The sequence below is a fragment of the Melanotaenia boesemani genome, chromosome 14 (genome assembly GCF_017639745.1).
Source record: "Melanotaenia boesemani isolate fMelBoe1 chromosome 14, fMelBoe1.pri, whole genome shotgun sequence".
Classification (NCBI taxonomy): Eukaryota; Metazoa; Chordata; class Actinopteri; order Atheriniformes; family Melanotaeniidae; genus Melanotaenia; species Melanotaenia boesemani.
In genome coordinates, this window is record NC_055695.1 from 26,957,468 (window position 1) to 26,979,611 (window position 22,144).

At 37.5% G+C, this 22,144-nt stretch overlaps 1 protein-coding gene across 3 annotated transcripts in view; it reads left to right on the forward strand.

Annotated features, from left to right (window-relative positions):
• LOC121653522 (capping protein, Arp2/3 and myosin-I linker protein 3-like) overlaps window positions 1–8,534 on the forward strand; it is a 32,051-nt gene extending 23,517 nt beyond the window's left edge. Inside the window, exons 33-40 of one of the 3 annotated variants that reach the window (XM_042007066.1) lie at window positions 2,610–2,783; window positions 3,333–3,531; window positions 3,628–4,366; window positions 4,500–4,600; window positions 4,825–4,951; window positions 7,030–7,101; window positions 7,642–7,749; window positions 7,940–8,534. In XM_042007066.1, coding sequence (XP_041863000.1) covers window positions 2,610–2,783; window positions 3,333–3,531; window positions 3,628–4,366; window positions 4,500–4,600; window positions 4,825–4,951; window positions 7,030–7,101; window positions 7,642–7,749; window positions 7,940–7,980 — 1,561 coding nt within the window. In that variant the 3' untranslated portion in view covers window positions 7,981–8,534. Of the gene's footprint in view, window positions 1–2,609; window positions 2,784–3,332; window positions 3,532–3,627; window positions 4,367–4,499; window positions 4,601–4,824; window positions 4,952–7,029; window positions 7,102–7,641 lie in introns of all 3 variants that reach the window. The other 2 variants (XM_042007065.1, XM_042007067.1) reach the window with 2 other exon arrangements.
• Window positions 8,535–22,144: the final 13,610 nt, after the last annotated feature.

Below are 22,144 nucleotides of genomic sequence, written 5' to 3' on the forward strand. Positions count from 1 at the left end.
TCTGATTAAATTTGATGGTTTCTTACTCTTACATAGATGCTTTCAATAGGGATGTTCTGATGCCATTTTTTTTTTCTGACCGATTCCGATTCCGATACCTGGGGTTTAGGTATCTGCCGATATCGAGTACGGATCCGATACTAGTGTTATTTTATTAAAAGGTCTATAAATTCTATTTCATTCTTCAGCTTTATGTGACAGTTACATGGATCTGATTGACATGAGACTGAAAAATTTGTGTTATTGCTAGCTCCTCCAATAACAATACTTTGTGTTAAATATAAGATGAACCACGGACCACTCCTCTTTCTCAGATGAATAATAAACAAGTGCAACAAGAAAGATGCTGCTAGCACCAGAAAAGCAGATCAGCTGATCACCAACAGCTGGTCACTGAACAACTGGAGAGGAAGGAGTAGTAGAAGCGAAGGAGGAGAAGGCCCATTAGTACAGACCTGCAGAACATTTTTCTTTTTTTTTTTTTTTTTTTATGAAAGCGTGTGAGTGTTGAACCCTCTCAAGGGAAAACGCATTACATAAATTAGTTACTTCTGTTAACGCGTTATTTTTGGCAGCCTTAATATTTATTTTTATATTTCATGTTTTATTAACATGGGAAATCCATGATGGCCACAGAACTGTTTAAATTATTGAGTAAATAAACTTGGATCAAAGAATTTCTATTAAACACTATCTCGAAAATGGACGTACAGTGAACGTTTTCCACAAAGAACAGGGCTGTTAATCCAGGACAATAAATTTTACGACGTTGTCTATTATTTTGATGGCTTTCTGGCTTTCTTCAGCAAACTCCTCATGTTTTTTAAAAGCATTTGCCAACATTTGGTATTGCTGTGGTTCATTGCACATTTCCTTTAAGGCAGCAAACTCGTACTCTTTCATGTGATTTCAAGAAAATGCTTTAAAGCCACTGGTGGAAAATCTGGCAGCATTCATGCCCCCTCTGGAAACTTCAGCCCTGCATTTTAGGCATGTCGCTGTTTTGCTAGCGGGATTTTCTAATGAGTAACGACGCCAAATTACTAAAACACCATTAATGCTAAATGTTAGCACAACTGTGACTCACGTGCAGCTGCTTCTCTGCCTACCAACTCAAAACAATGGTCATGCAAGACTTCGTAACCTCTTGTGTCTGTGTGTGGTTTTGGGCAGGAAACAAAGAATTATGATTCTGTTTCCATGTTATCGGATAGTGTTTAAACAGAAATACTCACTGATACTGATCCCCTTACTTTTGGTAGGATCAGCAAGTATTTCCGGTGCTAGTATCGGCCCAACTCTAGTTTTCAAGGGATCACCAACTCTGGACCTTTTGGGCCAGTGTCCTGCAAGGTCGAGATGTTTCCCTTCTGCAACACACCTGATTCAAATTAAATGGGTTGCTAACAGCTTATTATCAAAATTTGACCCACGCATTTGAGTCAGGCGTGTTGCAACAGAGAAACATCTAAAACCTACAAGAAAGTATCCCTCGAGGACCGGAGATGGTGATTCCTGGTCTATGGTTTAGCTGCCCCCTGAGCATGCCTGTGTTCTTTTCTAATTACACATTTAGAGTATACTGTAACATTAAAATTTATTAACAGACCCATTTAAGCCATCTACGCTTTCATTCCTAATTTAATAACTCAATAACTCCATTAACAAAAGTTTCATACTCCCACCCACATAGTTAAAACCCAACAAAACAAAAAAAAACAAATAAAAAAAGCAAGATTTCAAACCATTTAAGTCAGTGATTGTAAACCTGCTGATTTCTTACATTGTGTCCATTCATGGTAACTATGTTGTTTTAATTGGCTTTTGCTTGGTTTTTATTTCTGAAACATCAGAGAGACTGTGTTTCTCTCACCAGTGAGTTTGTCTTTGAAGTAATTTCATGGCGAGTATCACCGTCCTGCTGGCTAATCACACATTCAGTGTCTGATGTAGCTCAGTCTTCTGTCCTTCTTCTTTGTTCAGTGAAAAGAGAGACATACACTGTTTCACTTTTTAATCCCTGGGAGACCTGGTTGGTTGAAGATGTTTGAATTGTTGGTCATTTGATGACCTAATACAGTTAATCAACACAAAGAAGTGATTGCTGATGACTTAATATCACTAAAGATTGGCCATTTTGTTTAATACATGTTAAGGTGAGTATGATAGATTATACTTAATATAGGATTAAAAAGCAAAATAATTAAGAACTAGTAGTTTAATAAAGGTTTTGTGAATCTTTATTAGCAGCCACAGCTTATCAGAATAATGTTGTTTTCTTCCACAAGACACCTCATCAGATTAAACCAGTACTTTATTATTACTTTTCATACAAAAAGTGCACTTAAGATTTATCATTATGTACCAAGAAGTGTAACCTAGCAACACTCAAATTGCAGCAGCAGAGCAGACAAACAAGCAGCCCAGATGGCTGTGATGAATTCAGTGACATGCTAGCAGAAGGAGCTCGTGTGTTAACAAACAAGATGATTCTGTTGAATTAGACTCTGTGTGTGTGTGTGTGTGTGTGTGTGTGTGTGTGTGTGTGTGTGTGTGTGTGTGTGTGTGTGTGTGTGTGTGTGATATTGGACTTCTCTCACCTCTTTTAGTCAGCTGTCCTCTCTGCACAAAGTGCACTCTCTGAGGAGGAAGAAGAGGAGAAACATGCTGGCTATCTTCGGTTTCCGTAAAAACCGCAACCAAACTATTTCACATCAGGGATCTGAATCTGAAGCAGAGATCTATGGAGATGGATGTCACACTGTTGCTACAGCACCCACAGGGTTAGTGCATTAGAGAAACACAAAGACCCACATAGCTCACTCTTAGGTAAGATATGGCCTTGAACACAAAACACCACATCCATGCAATGCACCAAATAACATTACAAAACATCTCAGAGAACTCATTGATTTTTCTTTTGTGTTCTACTTCACAGCCTCACATTTTCTAATAATCACTTTTTCTTTTTTATACTAGCCTCATAAATACTCAACAAATACCGTATCCCTATGAATCTCCTTCTTTTCTCTGTTGATTTGACAAATGGTTGATAGCTGCAAAAGCAAAGATGGGATGTGAAATCAGAGTGTATACACAGGTATGGCTGACAGCTGGTGTCTGTTCTGGATTCAAAAGTCAACCAAGTGATTGAAAACTGATATGCTTCACGTTAAAAACACAGCTTATGATAGAAAGATCTTAGATTTCTGTCAGAACATTGATATTTTTTAATTTTCCTGTTCTAAAAGTTTGTAATGTTATAGCCATATTTGCATATTTTCAATATGTAGAATAAATTAAAAGGCTTTCTGGTAACTTTCCACTTGTAGGACAGCAATGGAGAATGTATACACACTCCTCCAACCTCCGCGGTCTGCTGCCACAGCCGGATCTCCCAGCGAGGGGGCTGACTGGAAAATGAATGATCACCAGGGGAAAAGCACTCTTGTCCTGAGTCCACCACCAGTGCCAGGCATCCCTCACCCAGGCGTGGGTGGAGCCAAACACCCCTTTTATTCTCCTAGAGAGGTGCAGTCAGTATTACCTACTTCAGCTATGGGATTCACTGAATAAATCCATCATTTTCAGTCTTTGTTGGCTCTTTATCTTTTTTGCTTTTTACAGATATCTGAAGTGGATGCTGTGTTTGAGAAGCCGGTGGAAACAGACAAGTACTGGGCAGATGACAAACAGAGGACGACAGAGGTACTGCAGGCAGAAAAGGAGTGGATTATAGAGGGACAACCAAGTGATTCACATGCAGAGAGGCAGCGGTTTGATGACAGGCTACAAGAAAGAACTTTTGGAGAGACAAAAACAACAGACAAACATGCTGACAGGTGCTGGACTGAGAGCAGACACCCAGACAGACACATGGAGAGGCAGTGGACAGTTGACAGACACACCCAGCGGCAGATTGACAGAAAAATAGAGAAACAGTGGATGGGTGGCAGACAGATAGAAAGATCATGGTCAGAGAACAGACCAGTGGACATACAGGTTGACAATCAGTGGACTGAGAGCAGACACGCAGGAAGAAAGATGGACAGACAAGTCGCAGGACTTCATTTGGCTCAAAGACCACTCCCTCCATACCCCTCGGACAGGACGCCCTCACCAAAACAGGATAGCGATCCTTTGAAAAGCGCAGAGGCAGCAGCGATAGAGTGGCATCCGCAGGACGTGCAGGGAGACAGACACACCTGTTTAGATTTCTGTGGAGGTTCCATCGATGGCTGGAGGAGTAGTGCCAGTCGAGCAGCGCCTTGCGCATCAAAGCCAGATCCCCCACCCCAAAGTAGTAAACCCAATCTTACCAAGCTGAGGCACAGACATCGACATGAGAGCTCAGACGCCCTACCAGGTATTGTAAAGGTCACTTATGTTATCATATGCTTCAGGTCAGAAGTAAGATTTTAGCACGCAAGGAGCTTGTTACTGCAAGCTCTGACTCAAACTCTGACGCCAATTAGTTGTTTTTTTATATTTTTGTACAGAAGAAGAAGGAGATGAGGAGAAACATCCTGGAAAGACTGAGAAGAGCGAAAGAGAAAAAAGACGAGATTCTGAGGGTCAGCCCCCTCCAATTCCTGAAAAGGTAAAGTTAGGAAAGTTCAAGTTTCACTGGCTTAAATAGGTAAATGCAGTTTGTGTTACATTCAAGTCTTGATACAAATCAAGTCTGGATACCACTTTGTCCTGTTTTACTCTTTCCATTCTCAGTCATTTTGTCTTTAATCTCCACAAAATTTTCTAACTAGTTATGCCGTTCTTGTTGTTGTAACTCTTTAATATCTTTTACTGTTTTAATATGCCTCCCAGCCAAAGACCACCTCCTACGTTACTTTTCCAAAAGAATCACTCAATGAAAGGAACTTACCTCCCCCTCCTGTGCCACCTCCAGTCAACAAGCCAATACATGGGCTGCCAGACAGAGCTGCAAGTCAAGGTACCTGCATGACAAGTTTACATATAAAAGCAAAAGATTTAAGTGTAAAATAAACTCATGAAAAGACATTCATTTGAAAAGTTACAGCCTTTTTCAACTCTAAGTTTTTTTTTTATATCAGGACAAAAAAAAATCCTCTGGTTGTACAATGTGAAAAATTAGACAAATACAACCTCAGCTGAAAAAAAACAAGTAACATGTCATATACATTGTGTCACGATTTATTTTATGTCTCACATAGTTGTGGATGAATTTTAGTCCATTCTTCTTAACAATGTTGCTTCAATATATTAAGTTTTGAAGAAAAAAAAAAAAGTTTTGAAGGCATTTGTTAATACACAGCTCTCCTGAGGTACTGCCACAGCATTTCAGTCAGATTGAGGATGGGTCTTTAACTGAATCGTTGCAACATATTGATGGGGCAGTGATGGCCTAGTGGTTACAGACGTCCATGTAAGATGGGGAAGAAGTGTCACCAATCAGTATCACTGATACTAATTGGTGAAAAATGCACAATTTTATTGCCACATAATCACTCACTTAATAAAATATGGAAGCAATCCAGACTATTTATAACCTAGTGTTACCTTAAAAAGGAAAGCTGATCATAGCTCAATGAATGAATGAATTGCAAGGCTGAAAACCGCCCATTTACATTGTGTAACGTAACTTACATTTTGTGTAATTATAAATAAATCTGCAAAATGCATCAATACTCAACCATGAACCAATCTCTAAACAAAGGGTTAAAGGGTTATAAGTGCATATCTGCAAAAGCTGTCATCTTCTAATTGCTAAAATTAACCATGAGATGGTCAAATTTAGATCAGATAAACTAGCGCGATTGTTGGGTTAAAGTTCATAGCATAATCATAAATCAACATATAATCATTACTGCTAATTAAGGACAGGGTCAAATGATTTATTAACTTATCTCATATAACAACTTAGCAAATGTATGCTAACCTGAAGGCTTTGACCTCAATACAGTAACCTGAGGTGATGAAAAGCTCCTCTAGGCTCCAACATTTCTCCACACTGACTGTTCAAATGTTGAAAATGTTGGATGAGGGAAGTAGGCCGCCACAATTGGGGAAGAATTTTAGAAAGGCACAACGCAGTTTGGCCAACATCCTCCAACTTTCTCCAAAATTTCCAACATTTCCCTGGCTGTTTTTTCGGCAGCTGGTCTGTGGGACCTGGGTTCAAGTCCCTGCCTAGGCTGGCAACTTAGGTGAACCACTGTGGGCTCCTGAACAAGGCTCTTTTAACCTCCAACTGCTCGCCGGGCACCAGAACCTGGCCTGGCAGCCCATTGCTCCTAGTGTAACTAGGATGAAGTGTAAAGTATTAATAAAGTGTAATAAAGTAATTTAGTTGTAGATTTGCTTCTGATTCTGGTAACACCATCTTGTTGCCTGACGACTGAAGTTATCTTACTGCAAAACGAGCCCAAATCATTACCCCTCTATCATCTGCTGGTATGAGGTGTTTGGGCTGATATGCTGTGTTTGGTTTTCAACAAATGTAATGCATTGCCTTATGGCTAAACATCTCCACTTTGGTGTGTCCAAAGAGGATTGTTCCAAAGTCTTGTGGTTTGTCAGATTAATGAGTCATTGTACAGAACTTTATATCCTGTTGAATTCATTTAATTTGAGTAAACCTGTGAAACTCTGCAGAACACTGACCCAGATTTATGTGATCTCTGCTCTATAAGGTCATTACTGATGTCTTTCCTCCTTGGCATTGTGTTAACACACACCTGAATATTCTGGACCAGCGAACTTCTACCTTAGAAAGTAAAGAGGGTATACCTTCCTTTTACAGTAGCTGTAAACATCATGAAATGCCACACCTCCTGACATTACAATACAACATCCAAGACCCAAACGAGTTGCTTTAAAAACAAATCAGTCACTGTAACATCACTCTTTAAAGATGCACTACGGAGGTTTTGCAGATTTTCACAGTTAAAAGTAAAGAAATAGAGAGAAACATTAAAATAAGTCATTAAAAGTCGTCAAATAAATGCCATGAGTGCCTGTAACCTAATGTATTTCATATGTGTTGATCAGGTGAGGAAGGACTGAGACCTCAGGCTCCAGTAAAGCCACAAAGAAACAGAAAAGCAATGTCCTGTGATGCAGGTATAATCAAATATTTTGTTATTATTTACCCAACAGGAAGTTGCAATGCAACCCCATTTCCAAAAAGTTTGAGCACATAAAATTTTAAATGAAAACGGAGCAGAGTATTGAACCTCGTACTCGAACCTCTTTATAGTTTAGGTAATACAAAGACAACATCAAATGTTAAAAAATAAATAAATAAAAAATAACAATAATGATAATAATACAAGATCCTTTTAAATTTTTCATAGCAAAACCTTAAAAGCATTTGGGGAAGTGATGCGTTACAAACTCCTTGATACAGGACTTCAACTGCCCCAAATATCAGGGCCTCATTTATTGTAGTTTTTGTTTCATAATGTCAAACATTGTCGATCAGTGACGTGTCTACGCTGCAGACAGACTAGTTCAACACCTGGACACTTAAACTTAATTACAGCATTCTTTGGACATGGGGTTGTGTAAAAACTTGTGAATGGAATTTGTTGTTTGTTGATCTGTGTGTAAAGTGTCTGTATCTAACAGTTAATTTGTGTTTCCTGTCCTCACTGAACTCAGGCACTGAAAGAGAAAGCCCAAATAACGTTGAGAAGCCCCCAAATCGCAAACCCCCTGTGAAAAAACCTAGACTACCACAAAACAGAAATAAGTCACTGGACGTGTCTGGTACATGTCTCTCTGTTTTTATGTGTATATTTATATATATGTGTGTGTGAAATGTTGCAAAGTGTGAGTCAAGAGGGAATCACTCAGTGACAATGTAGTTGGGAAATGTGATAATTGAACTGCTACCTATAAGAAGTACCAAGCCTTTTTACCTTAGTAATACCAGCCCTTTTTTTTTTCCACCTTACAGACAGCTTCAATTCAACACCTGGTCACAGTGAGCTGTTGTGATGTCTGAAAACTTCACCTTATGCTGTCAGAGTTGTCATGGCAGCTGTGGAGAATTTCATCCAGTGAGAGTGCAGACGGGGAGATCTTGGCAGAAGACTTCAACATGGCAGACGTCATAAAGCATTAATCACCTGAAATGCTCAATTTGCTCGCCTCTTCATTCCAACTGAATTTTCCTGTCTTTGTTTTCCTCTCACATGAAAACCTGCAACTCTTTTTGTGGCTAGAGTATTTTAACACAGTATTTGCTACTTTAGAAAACCCAAATGATCTTTCGTCGTGTGTGTTGGTGGACAGTGGGCAGAGTGCTTGGGCATTGTGGCTTTGCTAGACAGAGGAAAAAAGTGTTTTTTATTAGAAAGTGATTTCTAAATCTGCGTTGAATTTGATTGCTGGTAGTCACTCACACAAATGAGTTGCTTCTTATCAAATAATACTTGATGATTTATATCTAGTTTTGCTTTCAGGAACTGAAAGGTAATATATTTTATAGAGAAAATAAATATTATGTATGAGCACCCTCACTGTATGAATAAAACACAAATGACAAAACATTAGTGACTTTTTTATAGCTGCATTTTTTTCCTAGTAGAGTCCAACAATTCCATAAAGACCTCCTGAAGGGAGCAGGGATCGAAATATTTCTTGGGTGTCCAATGAACTCAAACATATTCTGTAAATTTTCTTGGTTTACGTTTATAGTAAACAATAAATCTCTGAGATGTTTGGCTCTTGATGGGACAACACAAAAACTGAAGATCTCCAAGCTTACAGGTGATGTTGTGTTGTTGTTCTATAACACAGATTTCTAACAAATTTGTGATTAATTACATAAAATGAACACAGGTCTTTTGTGGTTCAGGTGGAATGATCCAGCCTTTTTTTGTTGTTTTGTTTTGTTTAGTTTTTTTTTACCAGTAAGACAGTAACTAGTCTATGAATTTAGTCTGGTTAAATAAGTTAAGACTAGATATTTCTTATAGGAGATGTTGAAGAATAAAAGCAAATACCTGAAGTCAAAATACCAGCGATTTCCATCGCATTGACTAGAACAGACAACAGAATCATTAGTGTCTCTTCACCCAGTCAACCTAGGAGCAATAGTCTGTATCCTGCTTGTTTATGCTGCCCTCATGTGGTGATAAATGCATTACTGCAGTCAACTGATTGGTGTAAAACTTCATAACTACAATTAAGCCAATTAGTCAAATGATCTATTCATTAACTCTCTTTGATCCTAAAAAGAAAACTCCTCAATCTGCAGTCAGGGATCTAAGGTAAAAACACCCGACTGTCTGTCTTGATTTTTTTTTTTTTTTTTTTTTTATCTCAGGTTGATGCTACATTTACCTACTGACTTCAGTAATGCCCCTTCTGGTTGGCATGGCAACATCATGTAGTTACAAGTCCAAGGATGGGAAACAGCAGGGGGCGACTGATCCTTACAGATGAGGCAATCACTGGGTTTCATAGAAATACACACACAGACACACATGTGATTTGAGCAGAGAAGCAGTCTTACAGGTTGTCATTAGCAACCGTGCTGTGACCTTTCTTTTTTCCAAAGATGCTGCAATGAGTCAGACACAAGTAAGAATGCAGCCATGCAAAGAGGAAATCTTTATTTGCAGTTTGCTGAAATTGAGATACATATGCTGTTTTTTGTTTTATTTTTATTTATTTATTTTAGGGTGAGAGTTTTTACTGAGCAAACAGCCTCTGCAGAAATGCTAAAAGCAGTTAAAGTGACAGAGACTAACTGCGGTGGTCATTAATTCTTACACATATATATTTCTATGTCTTATTTTAAAACTCCACCAGAAATGTATATCTGCTCATAAACAGTATGAACTTGAGCTAATTGTGGTTCATCAACTCACAAGGTTTTCAAATCCTTTGTAAATAATTGCAGTTTTCCATATAAATAAAAAATTATCTACTGCTATCCCAGCCACTCTGCCCTGGCTGAGCAAAAAGAGTCTTTTCTAAAATAATGTATTATCTGAAACTTTAGGCTATGGTAAGATTAGAGGCAGTACATTGGCAAGTCATGATAGTGCAGTGATCTATAACCCAGATTTGACTGCATCTTTCACACCCACGCAACCACAATCCTGGTGCAGAATCCAGATAGTATTCCTAAGGATTAATACACCCACTTTTACTGATGACCTGTGAAGAAGATGCAAGGAGTGAAGCTTCAAGAGTTGAAATTGAAGGTAAATGGATAAAGAAGAAAAAATCTATTTTTTGGATATTTTCATGAATTTAAAAAACAGATTCTTTTCTTTTCAGTTTTCCAGTACACAAGACACAAGCCAACAAAAGGATTCCTATAAGTTCGAGTTAAACCCAAAGGAGTTTTTTCTCACTCCTGAACTCCTGAACTAAAACACACAGTAAGTGTCATGTTGTTGTTATCAAGGATTGACCTTTGTTCTTTGCAGCTGATGTAAGGACACATCACATCGCACGGGGGGCATCCGAACACATCCTACTCTTCTCATCATTCTTCTGCTTGTTACCAGGCAACATTATCACATAAAGGCTGAGGGAAGAGAGAAGCCAGGGAGAGAACATGTGGGTAGAGGAGAAAGATGCACGAATATCAAAAGACACACGCAGTCCAGAGAAATGTGCATGATTATTCTCACACAATACCCCGATGCCACCACAACACCACTCCCCCCTCCACCAAATCCCAAGTGTTTCTCTCTTTCTTCTGAGATGCACTGTGTGAAAAAGCTTCCGTGGCCTCTCATCTCATGTTTTAAAAGTGCAGAATAAACTTAGATACAGTACGTGTGCTAAATTAAATGCGCTCTGTGTCAGGGCAGCAGTTACATGGGAAATGACTCATGAAGGCAATGATAAGATGCAGTGTAATTTAATGTAATTACAACCATGTCTACAAAAGGTCATAAGTGAACTGTCTGGAAAGGTTGTCATGGGAACTGTCTCTCTAACAGGCGACAGGCACTGCTGCCTTTGGAGTCCCCTTTCTGCCTAGATACCAAGAAGGGGCTTAAAACAGTATGAAGGGGTTTGTGTTAGTTACTCAGCATGTATAATAACGCCAACTGGTTACTGTCAATCAAAACTGTGTAATTCTATTATGGATTGGCAGTTTAAAGGATGTGCAGCCTTCACAGACTTTTAAAAACATATAACTGCACACACAGGACTCTCGAAGACTCTGGAACCAACTTTCATTTCTTGATATTTTGCTTTCAAGGAGCCAGAATTTCTTCTAATCATTCAAATTGCTACTGACCAATCTCCAAACCGCCAGAAGGTCTTAAAAGCTTTTCTATTTTTTTCATTTTTAGAGGAATATGTAGGTATTTTTCCTTTAATCCACATACAACTGAACTTTGAATAATTCAAATACAGAAAATGAAATAGCACCTTACTTGTTTAACTGGTGTTTTGTCTTCCAGGAAACTTATCAAAGAAGAGAATTTCAATTGTTTCTGTAGGATATTTGCTACTTGGAGTCTGTTGCAAGGGTCCATAATTTGTTCATATTTCTAACACTGCTTCTATAAAAAAAAATGGCAAACATAACAGTTTGATATTCCTTAAATAGCATTCTTGTTCCAAGCATTTTGTTTCCAAAGAGCTCTTAGCTGAAAATCTGGCATATGGCTGCATGATGTAAAGTGTGTCCAAAATAAAATGAGAACACTGGGCACTTAAATAGAATAATATAAAAACTTCTTAAACTATTTATAGTAAAAGAACAGCATAAAATGACAAAAATCAATCAGACCTTAAACAGGACCTGAGAGATGTTTCTGGACCTTCAGTTTAACCATCTACTGTTCACTGACCATCAGACAGAGTCTCCATGAAGGGTGGCTGTCAAAAAGCCATTCTTAAGGAAGGAAAACAGAAAGAAAAGACTGAGGTATATCAAATGATACAAGAACTGGACTGAAAATTCATGGCAACAGGCCTGATAGAGTGATAAATCCTTCCCAGGGCCCAGGCCTCAGCATTACTGAAGTAGCGTGGAATCACCTTGACAGAGAACAGAACAAAAGGCAGCCAACATCCAAACAAAAACTTTAAAATGTCCTTCCATAGGTTCAGAGAATTATTCCTGAAGACTTCTTAAAAAATACAAGACAGCATGTCTAAAGGGGTTCACACTGTGTGAAAGAATAAAGGTGTTTAGCTCAAATACTGACTTTCAAGCTCATTAAATTGTACAAACTCTGTTTTACCTTTTAAACTGTATTTCCATGTATGTTTGCACATGTTTAAATTAACTTCTGCACCTATCCATTGTTTTCCCAGCTTTGTATACATAAACAAAGAGCGGGTCAAGACTTTTGCACAGTTTTGCCACTGGTGAACTAACAGTTCCACAGCTGTGTACAAATAAATCTTTCTGTCTTAAATATACAAGTTGTTGAGATTTCTTTTAACCATACCTAAAAAAGTTGTAGTCAAATATGCAGCATCAGTAAATTTGACTGACTATCGACTTGTTTGTGTGACATTAAGAATGACAGTAAAAATGTCCTAATCCTGCAACAGGATGAAGGAGGATGAGAAGAATCAGAGCTACTACGTGAGTGAGGAAAGAGGGAGGGGTGGAGTGAATTAACAGATTTAGTGTCATCTCTCAGTCTGGGAGAGCAGCCAAAGTATCGACCACCTTAATCCGTTCATCCTTCTTTTCCTCCTCCTCATCCTCCCCAACCATGTCTCTGTCTCTTCGTCTGCTGCCACACCAGATTTCCATCTCTGTTCATTTTTTTTTTTTAGATTAAAGTTGTCTAATACTTTGTGTTTGTTCATATGACATGATTGCGCTCTTGCACACATTAAGCTGTCTGCTGAGTTTTAGAGCCTTCTAGCAACACATCTGTCATAGCACTAGCTAAAGAGTCACTATACAAAAAACTTGGGGGGGATTTTTTTTAATTTATTTATATGCAGCATGCTATATGTAAATAATTCTAGTGCCTCTTGAGTGACCGGTATTCAAACAAATCATAAAAATGTAGTCTTATTTACAGCAAACTTCAGTTCACACACCTTAATATCCACCTTTACTTGGAGCAGCAGTAGTGCATAAAGGGAAATCATACAATCAATCATGATAAAACTGTTCATTGATCTGAGGTAGGGATAGACAGAGGAAGCTGGGGTGGGTGAGGTAATAGCAGAAGTACTGACAGCTTATGTGTATATTACAGACGGTTTATGTAGGCATGGGTATCTGTTAATCTGACACTAGTTTCAGGGGGAGAATCAGTGCTAATCCCATGACTAGCCTGATAAGTCCACTCACAATGAGACCCCACGTGTGGACAACATGAGTAAACACACTCATGCACATGCATACACACAGACACAAACAACACAGTCATGAGTAAGATGGTCTGGCATGAAAATCAATAAAAGCCAGTAAATAGCTTAAGAGGTATGAAATGTGTAATCTTTCAGCTACATAAGCACAAAGTCAGATTTAAATGGGCAATTTAAAGCTTAGTAGTTGAAGTGATGGATTACATGCCTTCTACAAAAACACTCAGATTAGAAAAGCTTGGAGAAGGAAGTTGAGTCAAAAACATTGTTCCTAGAAGAGGAGTAAATATAGAACATTTTAGAAAATGGCAATGAAACATAACATCTAATGAGCACTTCATAGCATGCTACATTTGTTTTCTGATTACATCGTGTTTAAGTCCAGCCAGACGGAAAATAAACCACATGGCCAGGAAGCATCCCGCTGTTATTAAAGCAATTTTTCAAGTTGAAGGCAAAATGCAAATGCCTCAGATGACAAATTGGGGAAATATTTTAAGCAGCTCTTGCTGAAAAATGACATGACCATAAAACCAAAAAGCAGTAATTACATATTCAATCATAAATGAATAAAATGAGTTTAGAACAAAGACTGACATCTTACTCTACAAAAAAAAAAAAAAAAGAAGAAGCTGTGTAATAGAATATGTTATTTGGAAGTTTGTTGTAACTTAAACCCATACTGTAGCATTATTTTATTTTTTATTTTATTTTATTTAGTTTTGTTGCCTGTGGGGTTTAAAATAAGGTGGAACAGTCAAACCTACACCTCCAATTACTGATGAGAGGGGAAAACAGGAAGAACCAGTTTTGCTAAAAGATAGTGCTAAGAAAAGTAAACAAAGCATTCTGTCGCTCCCTTTGGCTTTGAACAAATGAACATGGGTATTTGTATGCATATTTTTGAGGACTTACCAATTTGAAAAACACAGAGAAGGTTGTCACTGACCCCAAACAATATAAATTACAAAATGTTTTTGTAACATCATGTAGTTACGCACTGATCAACTGTGGTAACAGCTGACTTAGCTGAGATACAGCTAAGGCTCACCTCGCTAACAAAATTTTTGTACAGTTTTGCACATAAATCTACAGCTGTTTGACAACTAGATTGATACACAGAGGTGTTTGATCGTATTATGGAGTACAACATTGTATAAAACAGCAGGCCAACAAAAGAAGAATAAAGTGGGACAAAAATTTGCAGACATACCTATGTATATTGCTGTTCTGGGCAGTTTTGTCTAAAAAGCAGTTACCTGCATATTGTGTCTGTAATTTCAGGTCAATAGAGTTTTGTTTTTGTAAATAGTGCTGACTGGATAGGATGTGTTGTAGGAAAACTTTGTTTTTTAAATCCATATTTGTGTGTACAAAACCTTTAATTTTATGAGTAGCTTCTCATTCCTTCAACAACCATGTGAAATCTTGTGGTCGTGGAAAAGATGTTAGTCTGTTTATAGAGGGTCAAATCAGTGGCATGCATAAAAAAGAGAAAACATCTTGAGGGTAGGGGCTAAACAGCTGTCTAGTTTTAAGAAAACAACTTTAGTAATGCTAACTGGAGAAAAAGGCCTCAATTTGCTAAGTAGCATAAAGACTGGACTGTGGAGCAATGGAAGGTCATGTGGTGTGATGAGTCCAGATTTACCCTGTTCCAGACTGATGGGTGCATCAGGGTAAGAAAAGAGGCAGTAGATGAAGTGATGCATCCATCATGTCCAGTTCCCAGGGGTGGTGCCAGGTGGTAGCACCAAAAGTTGGTCTTGCAACTGCAAGACCAAGGATGTAAAGAAATCTATTTTAAAAAATACAGCAAAAAAAGAGAACATAAATCAAATTGAATATGTCATTGTGGTCATTTCAATTATAGTTTTGGATTATTATTTTTGTTGGTTGAAAGTATAAAAAAAGACGTGCTGGTGGTCAATCTCACCAGATGTAGCAGGGATCGTTTAAAAAAAAGAAAAGAACCTTTAAATGTAGTTTTAAAAAGTTTAGTTCATGAAGACTGCAGCTGTCTGACACTGAGGGGGCGGTGACTGGCGCTGTTTGTCGGCCGATGGCAGTGTGTGAACATCACACACTGGATTTTATTCCCAACAACAACAGCACAGTAAGTTTTGGTGAAAAGGTGTCAATCGAACGCTAAATTTTCTGTATACACATTGCCATCCAACTTAAAGTGACACAATGGGTAACATTTTTTATGCTAGTTCATGTTAATGGTGGGACTGTGATGCCACTGAGAGCAAGACTATGTTCACACTGCAGGCCTTAATGCCCAGTTCAATTTTTTTTTTTTTTTTTTTTTTTTTTTAATGTCTGCACCAAATTAGTAATTTGGTAGATATTGTGAAATATTACATGATCTTATCAGTTGTGACCAGAAAATAAAAATCATTTAGTTAGTAAGACAAACAGATCATGTCCACAGTGTCCTGCAGCCTGAAATAGTTATAGCAGAACTATGCCAAATATCTGACAAAATAGAAAATTAACAGCTTTTGCAAAAGTTTTACCAACTTTTGATAATTTATCATAATGACATTATGATACCTATCACTGTACCTAGTATCAGTCAGACAACTCATGAAATGAAAGACCCCTTTCCCCCCAACTGACAAAATACCCGAAAAATGCGAACTCTTTAACTGTATAAAGGAACCACAATAACAGATGCTCTGACATGAATCAGTTCAGCATTTGCCACTGTGTAACGTGTAATCTATAATAACTTATATAAGTGGTGTTGAGTAGGATAATATTAGGTTGCTGTTTTTTATTTTGAAAACTTATTAGCAACTCCTTACAGTCACAAGCAACTACTAAGCTACTGCAGAGAAAAAGTCCTGGTGCTGCGCATGCCTAGTACCTGCTATACCTAACCCTTACTGTACAAGCCTGTGGGGGCAGTGTTATGATCTGGGGTTGCTGCACTTGGTCAGGTCTAGGTTAAGCAATGTTGTGTTTCCAAACAGTTATGTCAGCTGACTACCTAAATATACTGAATGAGCAGGTTATTTCATCAATGGATTTTTGGCACGGCCATATTGCTTGATGACAATTGTGCTCAGATCATAAAAGAGTGGTTCAGGGAGCCTGGGACGTAATTTTCACACATGGATTGGCTATCACAGAATCTCGACCTAAACCCCAATGAGAATCTTTGGAATGTGCTGGAGAAGACTCTGCCCAGTGGTCGGACTCTCCCATCATCAATACAAGATCTTGGTGAAAAATTATTTCAACACTGGATGGAATTAAATCTTGTGGCATTGCAGAAACTTATCGAAACAAAGACACAGTGAATGCTGCTGGAATCAAAGCTAAATGCAGTCTAACAAAATTTTGGAGGGTGTCCTTTGACTTTTTAACCAGGCAGTGTATAACAGAAAAAAAACTAACATATTCTACTTTGTTCTCCAGCAGTTACATAAACATAAACATACATAAACAGATAGGAGCGCACTGTATAAGGCTAACAAATACTGAAAAAACACAACCAAGTTTTAATACTTACTAACAATAATAATAATAATAATAATAATAATAATAATGTTAAACTGAAAATATGTCATCTCAGTCAAAATTAGGTCAACAATGAAAAATCATTGTTTTTATCCACTCTGCTATTTCCTCTAAAACTATTCTCTGTAACTGAGCAGTCATGCAAGAGTTGGCCCAGAGTTAAAAGCCTTTTTCCCCTACCTTTTTGTACCTTTTTGTGCTAATGAAGTATAATTTCAGTAGTTTCCATGGTCTTGGAAAGGAGGGAAAATTTCAGTCACAGATATCTCAAAACCGGGGAAAAGTTTATTCCTGGTGCAAATAACCAAATATGCCATTTGTTTCTATGTGCATGCATTAAATACTCAACTTGTTTATATTCAAACCATTTCAGGTCATTAGTTGATGTTGCATAATTTTTGACAAGTCTCACTGGATTAGACAGGGTTAAAGTTTCAAACTAGGAAGTCTTTTTAAAATAAAAGATGATGATGAGGCCCCATCATATATCTTCTGTCATCACCGTGCTAGTGCTGTGTGAGCCTGTGTGTGTGTGTGTGTGTGTGAGCATGTGAATCTGTGTGTAAAGAGTGAAGAAGACAGAGGGAGGAGGGGGAGGCAGGGGCCCCTTGTGAGGTGAGACGTGTAAGCCTGCTGCTTGTAGCAGAGTTAGTTGGGATTAAGACATGTATCTGTGGAATAAGGCCGAGTTAGTGGGACCCTACAAGCCTCCACCTCACACCATCTGTCCAAACAGCGCAGTCCTGCCCTCAGCTCTGTCACTCTCTCAATACCGCTGTCTTGTTTGCCTTTGTCTCTCTCAATTACCTCTCATTCACTTTGTTCAGCCATCATTCTCAAGTCTATTTTTCTGCCCTATGAAACAATGATCATTGTTTGCAGTTCACCCTCACTTTAAATTTCTCCTGCTTTGATGGCTCATGTCCTCATATGCCCTTAAGAGCCCCTCAGAGGATAAATGCTGAAGGATATGAAACCCGGGTTAAGAGGGTGAATGAGGGGTCAGCGTCCCATTCATGGGGTTTTGGGCAATAATGGGAGATGCTCAGGCTTAAAAGGTCAGTTCAGTTAAATTAACAAAACATATTTTCTAATTAATCTTAACTTGAAGAGATTTTTTATGTATAATGTATAAATAAAGTCTTGTTATTGAACCTTTGAGTAAAATGACCTATTTAAGCAATAGGACCCTTCAATTTTTGTAAAAAATCATATTCTTTTTATAATATTTAGATGAGAAGATTATTACAATTTCCGTGTGTTTATGGCAAATGTTAAATTACTGTGAGCAGTCAGTTACCTCAGCTTAACATGAAGACTGGAAACAGATATATTTATATACAAAAGAGTTGCAAAGGGTCATATTTTGTGCCATTGTTTCTATTTTTAATGCAAGCTAATATACATTTCTTTTCTCATGTGCCTATGTATGAAATCTGCATGGTAACTTTTAACTTATCTTGCTTTTAATCGTTTTAATTTAATTTCTGAATTTATTGTGATTTTTGCTAAGTCTTGCTGATTTACTACTTTTTAATGTTTTATTTGCATCATCTGTAATGATTTTAATGTTTTATGTGAAGCACTTTGAATGGACTTGTATGAAATGTGCTATACAAATAAACTTGCATTGTCTTGCCTAATGCCAGCTCCCAGCAATAAAGGGAAAATGTTAGCCTTCAAAGTCTACAAACCCGCTATCTACATGTGTAACACAGGCTGTCAAATATTTATTAACATATATTTTTAAAGAGTTATGAAAATCAAAGTGCAAAAATGGCATAGCATTCCAGGAGGGTGTGAGCTGAACTAGTTTCAGTAACTAACTTGATAACAGGAAAAAAGGAACTAAAGATATTCTGCAATTAACATTGTCACAAAATGTTTGTCCATGTACAAAGTCTGTATAAAGATGGATGTCGCTACTATTGCATCAGCCTGTGATTTCACCTGGTTTGCATTTTTACTTACACAGTGGAGGATCCAGCACAGTTGACTACGAACTTCTTAAAATTAAACACAGCCATGAAGCATGTAGTTTTTATTTTATGTTTTTTTGCTTGTTTGTTTTTTGCATAGAACTGCATGAACTTCTTTGTTGTCAGAACACAGCTAGGAGAAAAAACATCACAAGACTGCTCATTCAGATGGTTGTTCCACATTTAATCATACCCTAATTCATCAACTTTTTTTTAATCTAAATTATTTAAGTATTCAAGTTTACATACTTCCCTGAGCTCACAAGTGGGGTGCAGGTTAATTTTTTCTTAGATTCCTATAAAATCCTTTGTGTCACTTTCCAACTTACAGTGAAGTGCTGCACATAGCAAGTTCTCTTGAGTGAGACTGGTAAGTAACACACTGGTTACATTAACAGTAAATGATGACTTATCGTGGCAAAGAAAGAGATAAAACAATATTCAAGACAAGACTGTCATTTATTGGCTGGAGAGAGCTCACAGTACGATGCAAGATGGATGCTGAATTAGCCGTTACTAGGGGGCGAGTCACTAACAAAATCTGCAAAAGTTCTGGTGTGCTTCTTTACAACTGAAACAGCAAGGTCCTGATCCAGAAACAAGTTGGCAGTGATCATTTCTTTTCACATTCACAGAAATCACCTCCAGCCTTTAGAAAACCTGCAAGTTAAAAGCAATGGTGCATTGGCTTTTCTTTTCAAACCTGCATGTTATTTCCCTTCTTTACATTCAGTCTATGCTACCTATTAAGAACAAACCTCATGAATTTAAGGTGAATGAGATCAAATTAAGATTAACAATAGTATTTTTTCAATCAATATAATCACCAGTGTTGCTATTGTCTCCCTCCACCCATTATTGTAATCACAGTGCCAGGCCATTAAAAGGTCTAATTACTACGGTACCTTGGGAAGTAAGACTAAAGAATTTAGTGAACAGGCAATTCATGGGGCTCACTTTAATGCGTGAAGCACTGAGACGCTGCAGGATAAATGTGTGTGCGGCTGTAGATGCTGGAGAGGTGGTGGTGGTGTGTTTGCCATGAAGTATGAGGTAAGTTCCTCTGTGTCGCTCCCTCTCTTTGTCCCTCACCCTCACGGGAGGCCCTGTTGGTTTAGCTGCTAAGCTTTCTCTGGAAACACAAATGACGGTCAGATAGAAAGGTTAAAACAGCGAGCAGAGGAAACAGAAAGAAGAGTTTTTTTTTTTTATTTTAATGATTATTCTTTCATTTGTATGTCATAAGACAGTTAGCCTTTTTTGGATATAAATAACTTTAAAAATTGTAACAGAAAATGACATAAAACTAATATATTAAACTTCTGTTTGTCACACTTGTGTGTTTTTCTTTTTCCCATGAGTCAGCATGTCTGCTTGCCTTAAAGGTTTTGTTTACCGTCTAAATCAGATTTGTGAAGGCGCTATTAACTCACTGATTCCTTAACGAGACACTATTAAGACACTGAAAGACTCTGGATTAAAAAGTTTAGCTTTCAAGGAGCATTGAGAAATGCTTGTTGTGCATTTCTCTGTTCACCAGACTTTAGTGGTCAAAAAAGAAAAAAAAAAGCTGAATTAATTTACCAATTTTGCGCCCAAAAACAAAGGTTAACAAATGACAAATGTTTATTCCTTTGGGAAAATATTTTAGTTTGCACCCATATTATATTATTAAATCACCACCAAATATATATATATATATATATATATATATATATATATGTGTCATGACCATTATTTATCCTAAAATTGATATTAAAGGAAGCACAGATATTTTTGATGGCTTCCATTATTAATAATATTTATGTCATTTAGATTAATAATATTTATAATAAATCAATAAAAATATAAAAATAAAAACTGAATAAACAAAATCTGCACTAGCTCATATTAAAAGGGTTGAGAATACAAAATCGACAGAATGAGCACAGCACCGATGCTTCCCCCAGTTTCATTATCATACTCATGCATAAACAGTAAATAAATTCAATTAAATCTTCAATAGATTTGGAAGGATATTTAGATGTCTGTGCCTCTAACCACATATGATAACATCATAGTGAAACTATCTGGAACACTGTAAGACTTTTTCATACTATTATATTGATAATACACTGCATTTTATATTGTATTTTTACTTTTATGCTATAATCTGTAAAATTGCAGTCATTTGTAGATTTAAAGACCATTAATTTGATTAATAGTCAAAACCTTAATTGTAAGTTCATTATAAAGATAGATGGCAAATATATAATAAAAGAAAACCACTGAATCTTTGCTTCTAGAGACAAGATCAGATTCCTTCTCTATATCCTGAGGGAAAATGTTGCTTCATTTGGGTTCTCTTGTTCACTTATAAAGAAGAGTTACTGCAAATCAATATGAAGTTGCTCCCAGTAGTAATTTGCCACCTGTGATCTAACGTTTCTATTCAGATGTGGGTTCTCTCTTCTAGAAAGTAAACCCTCTCAACCATAGGACATGAAAGGGTGCTGACAGGGCTTTGCAACCAAAGGACAGCCGCTACAAATCACATGTGCTTACGACATCCTGAGAATTTAGACCAAAAGAAGAAGTATGTGTGGACAGATAATCTTGATCCCCAGATTTTATTAGTCATTTTGATCTGAAAGGGAATTATGACTCCATCAGAAGTGGCTCAACTTATGCAAAGCTAGCAAGGAAAGATGAGTAAGTTTTACTAGCAAGACCTGATGGAATGCAGTGGCAAATTGTGGAGCTCAAAATAAGAAGGGTTGTTAAAGGGTGACATGTTAGGTGAGCGTGAAAATGATTCGGAAGTCATGGTTACAAGACCTCAACCCAGTTTAAAATCTGTAAGAGGTTTTGGTCCAACATTAGACATCGCACTCCACCATCATTCTTAAAGCTAAATATGAAGGAATATCTTTCTGAATATAAGTTCCCTGACTTGTGGAGCTAACACCAAGGCATCATGTGGAGGCCAACCATCTTCCTAAGACACCTTTTGACTTTTATTTTAATTTGCCAGCCATCTGTACATTTTGTGAGTACAATCCTTATTTGAGACATAACAAACTCCCTACTAATAAAACTGAAGGATTACTTGAAACATGTAGTTTACATCTTTAATCTGTGTCACTATAAGCACTTGTTTGTTACTCACAGCTTAACTTCCTCCCACATTATATTCTCATCTCTTCCGTCACAGCTCAGCTTGGTATGTGAACGTCCACAGTGAGGCAGCACAGAGTCTAAAGTTCAACTAGTGGCAACACAACATACTTTTTCACTCGGCCATGAGTGAGTAATCATAAACCTTTAAATGAAAAGCAGAATCTAATTTATCA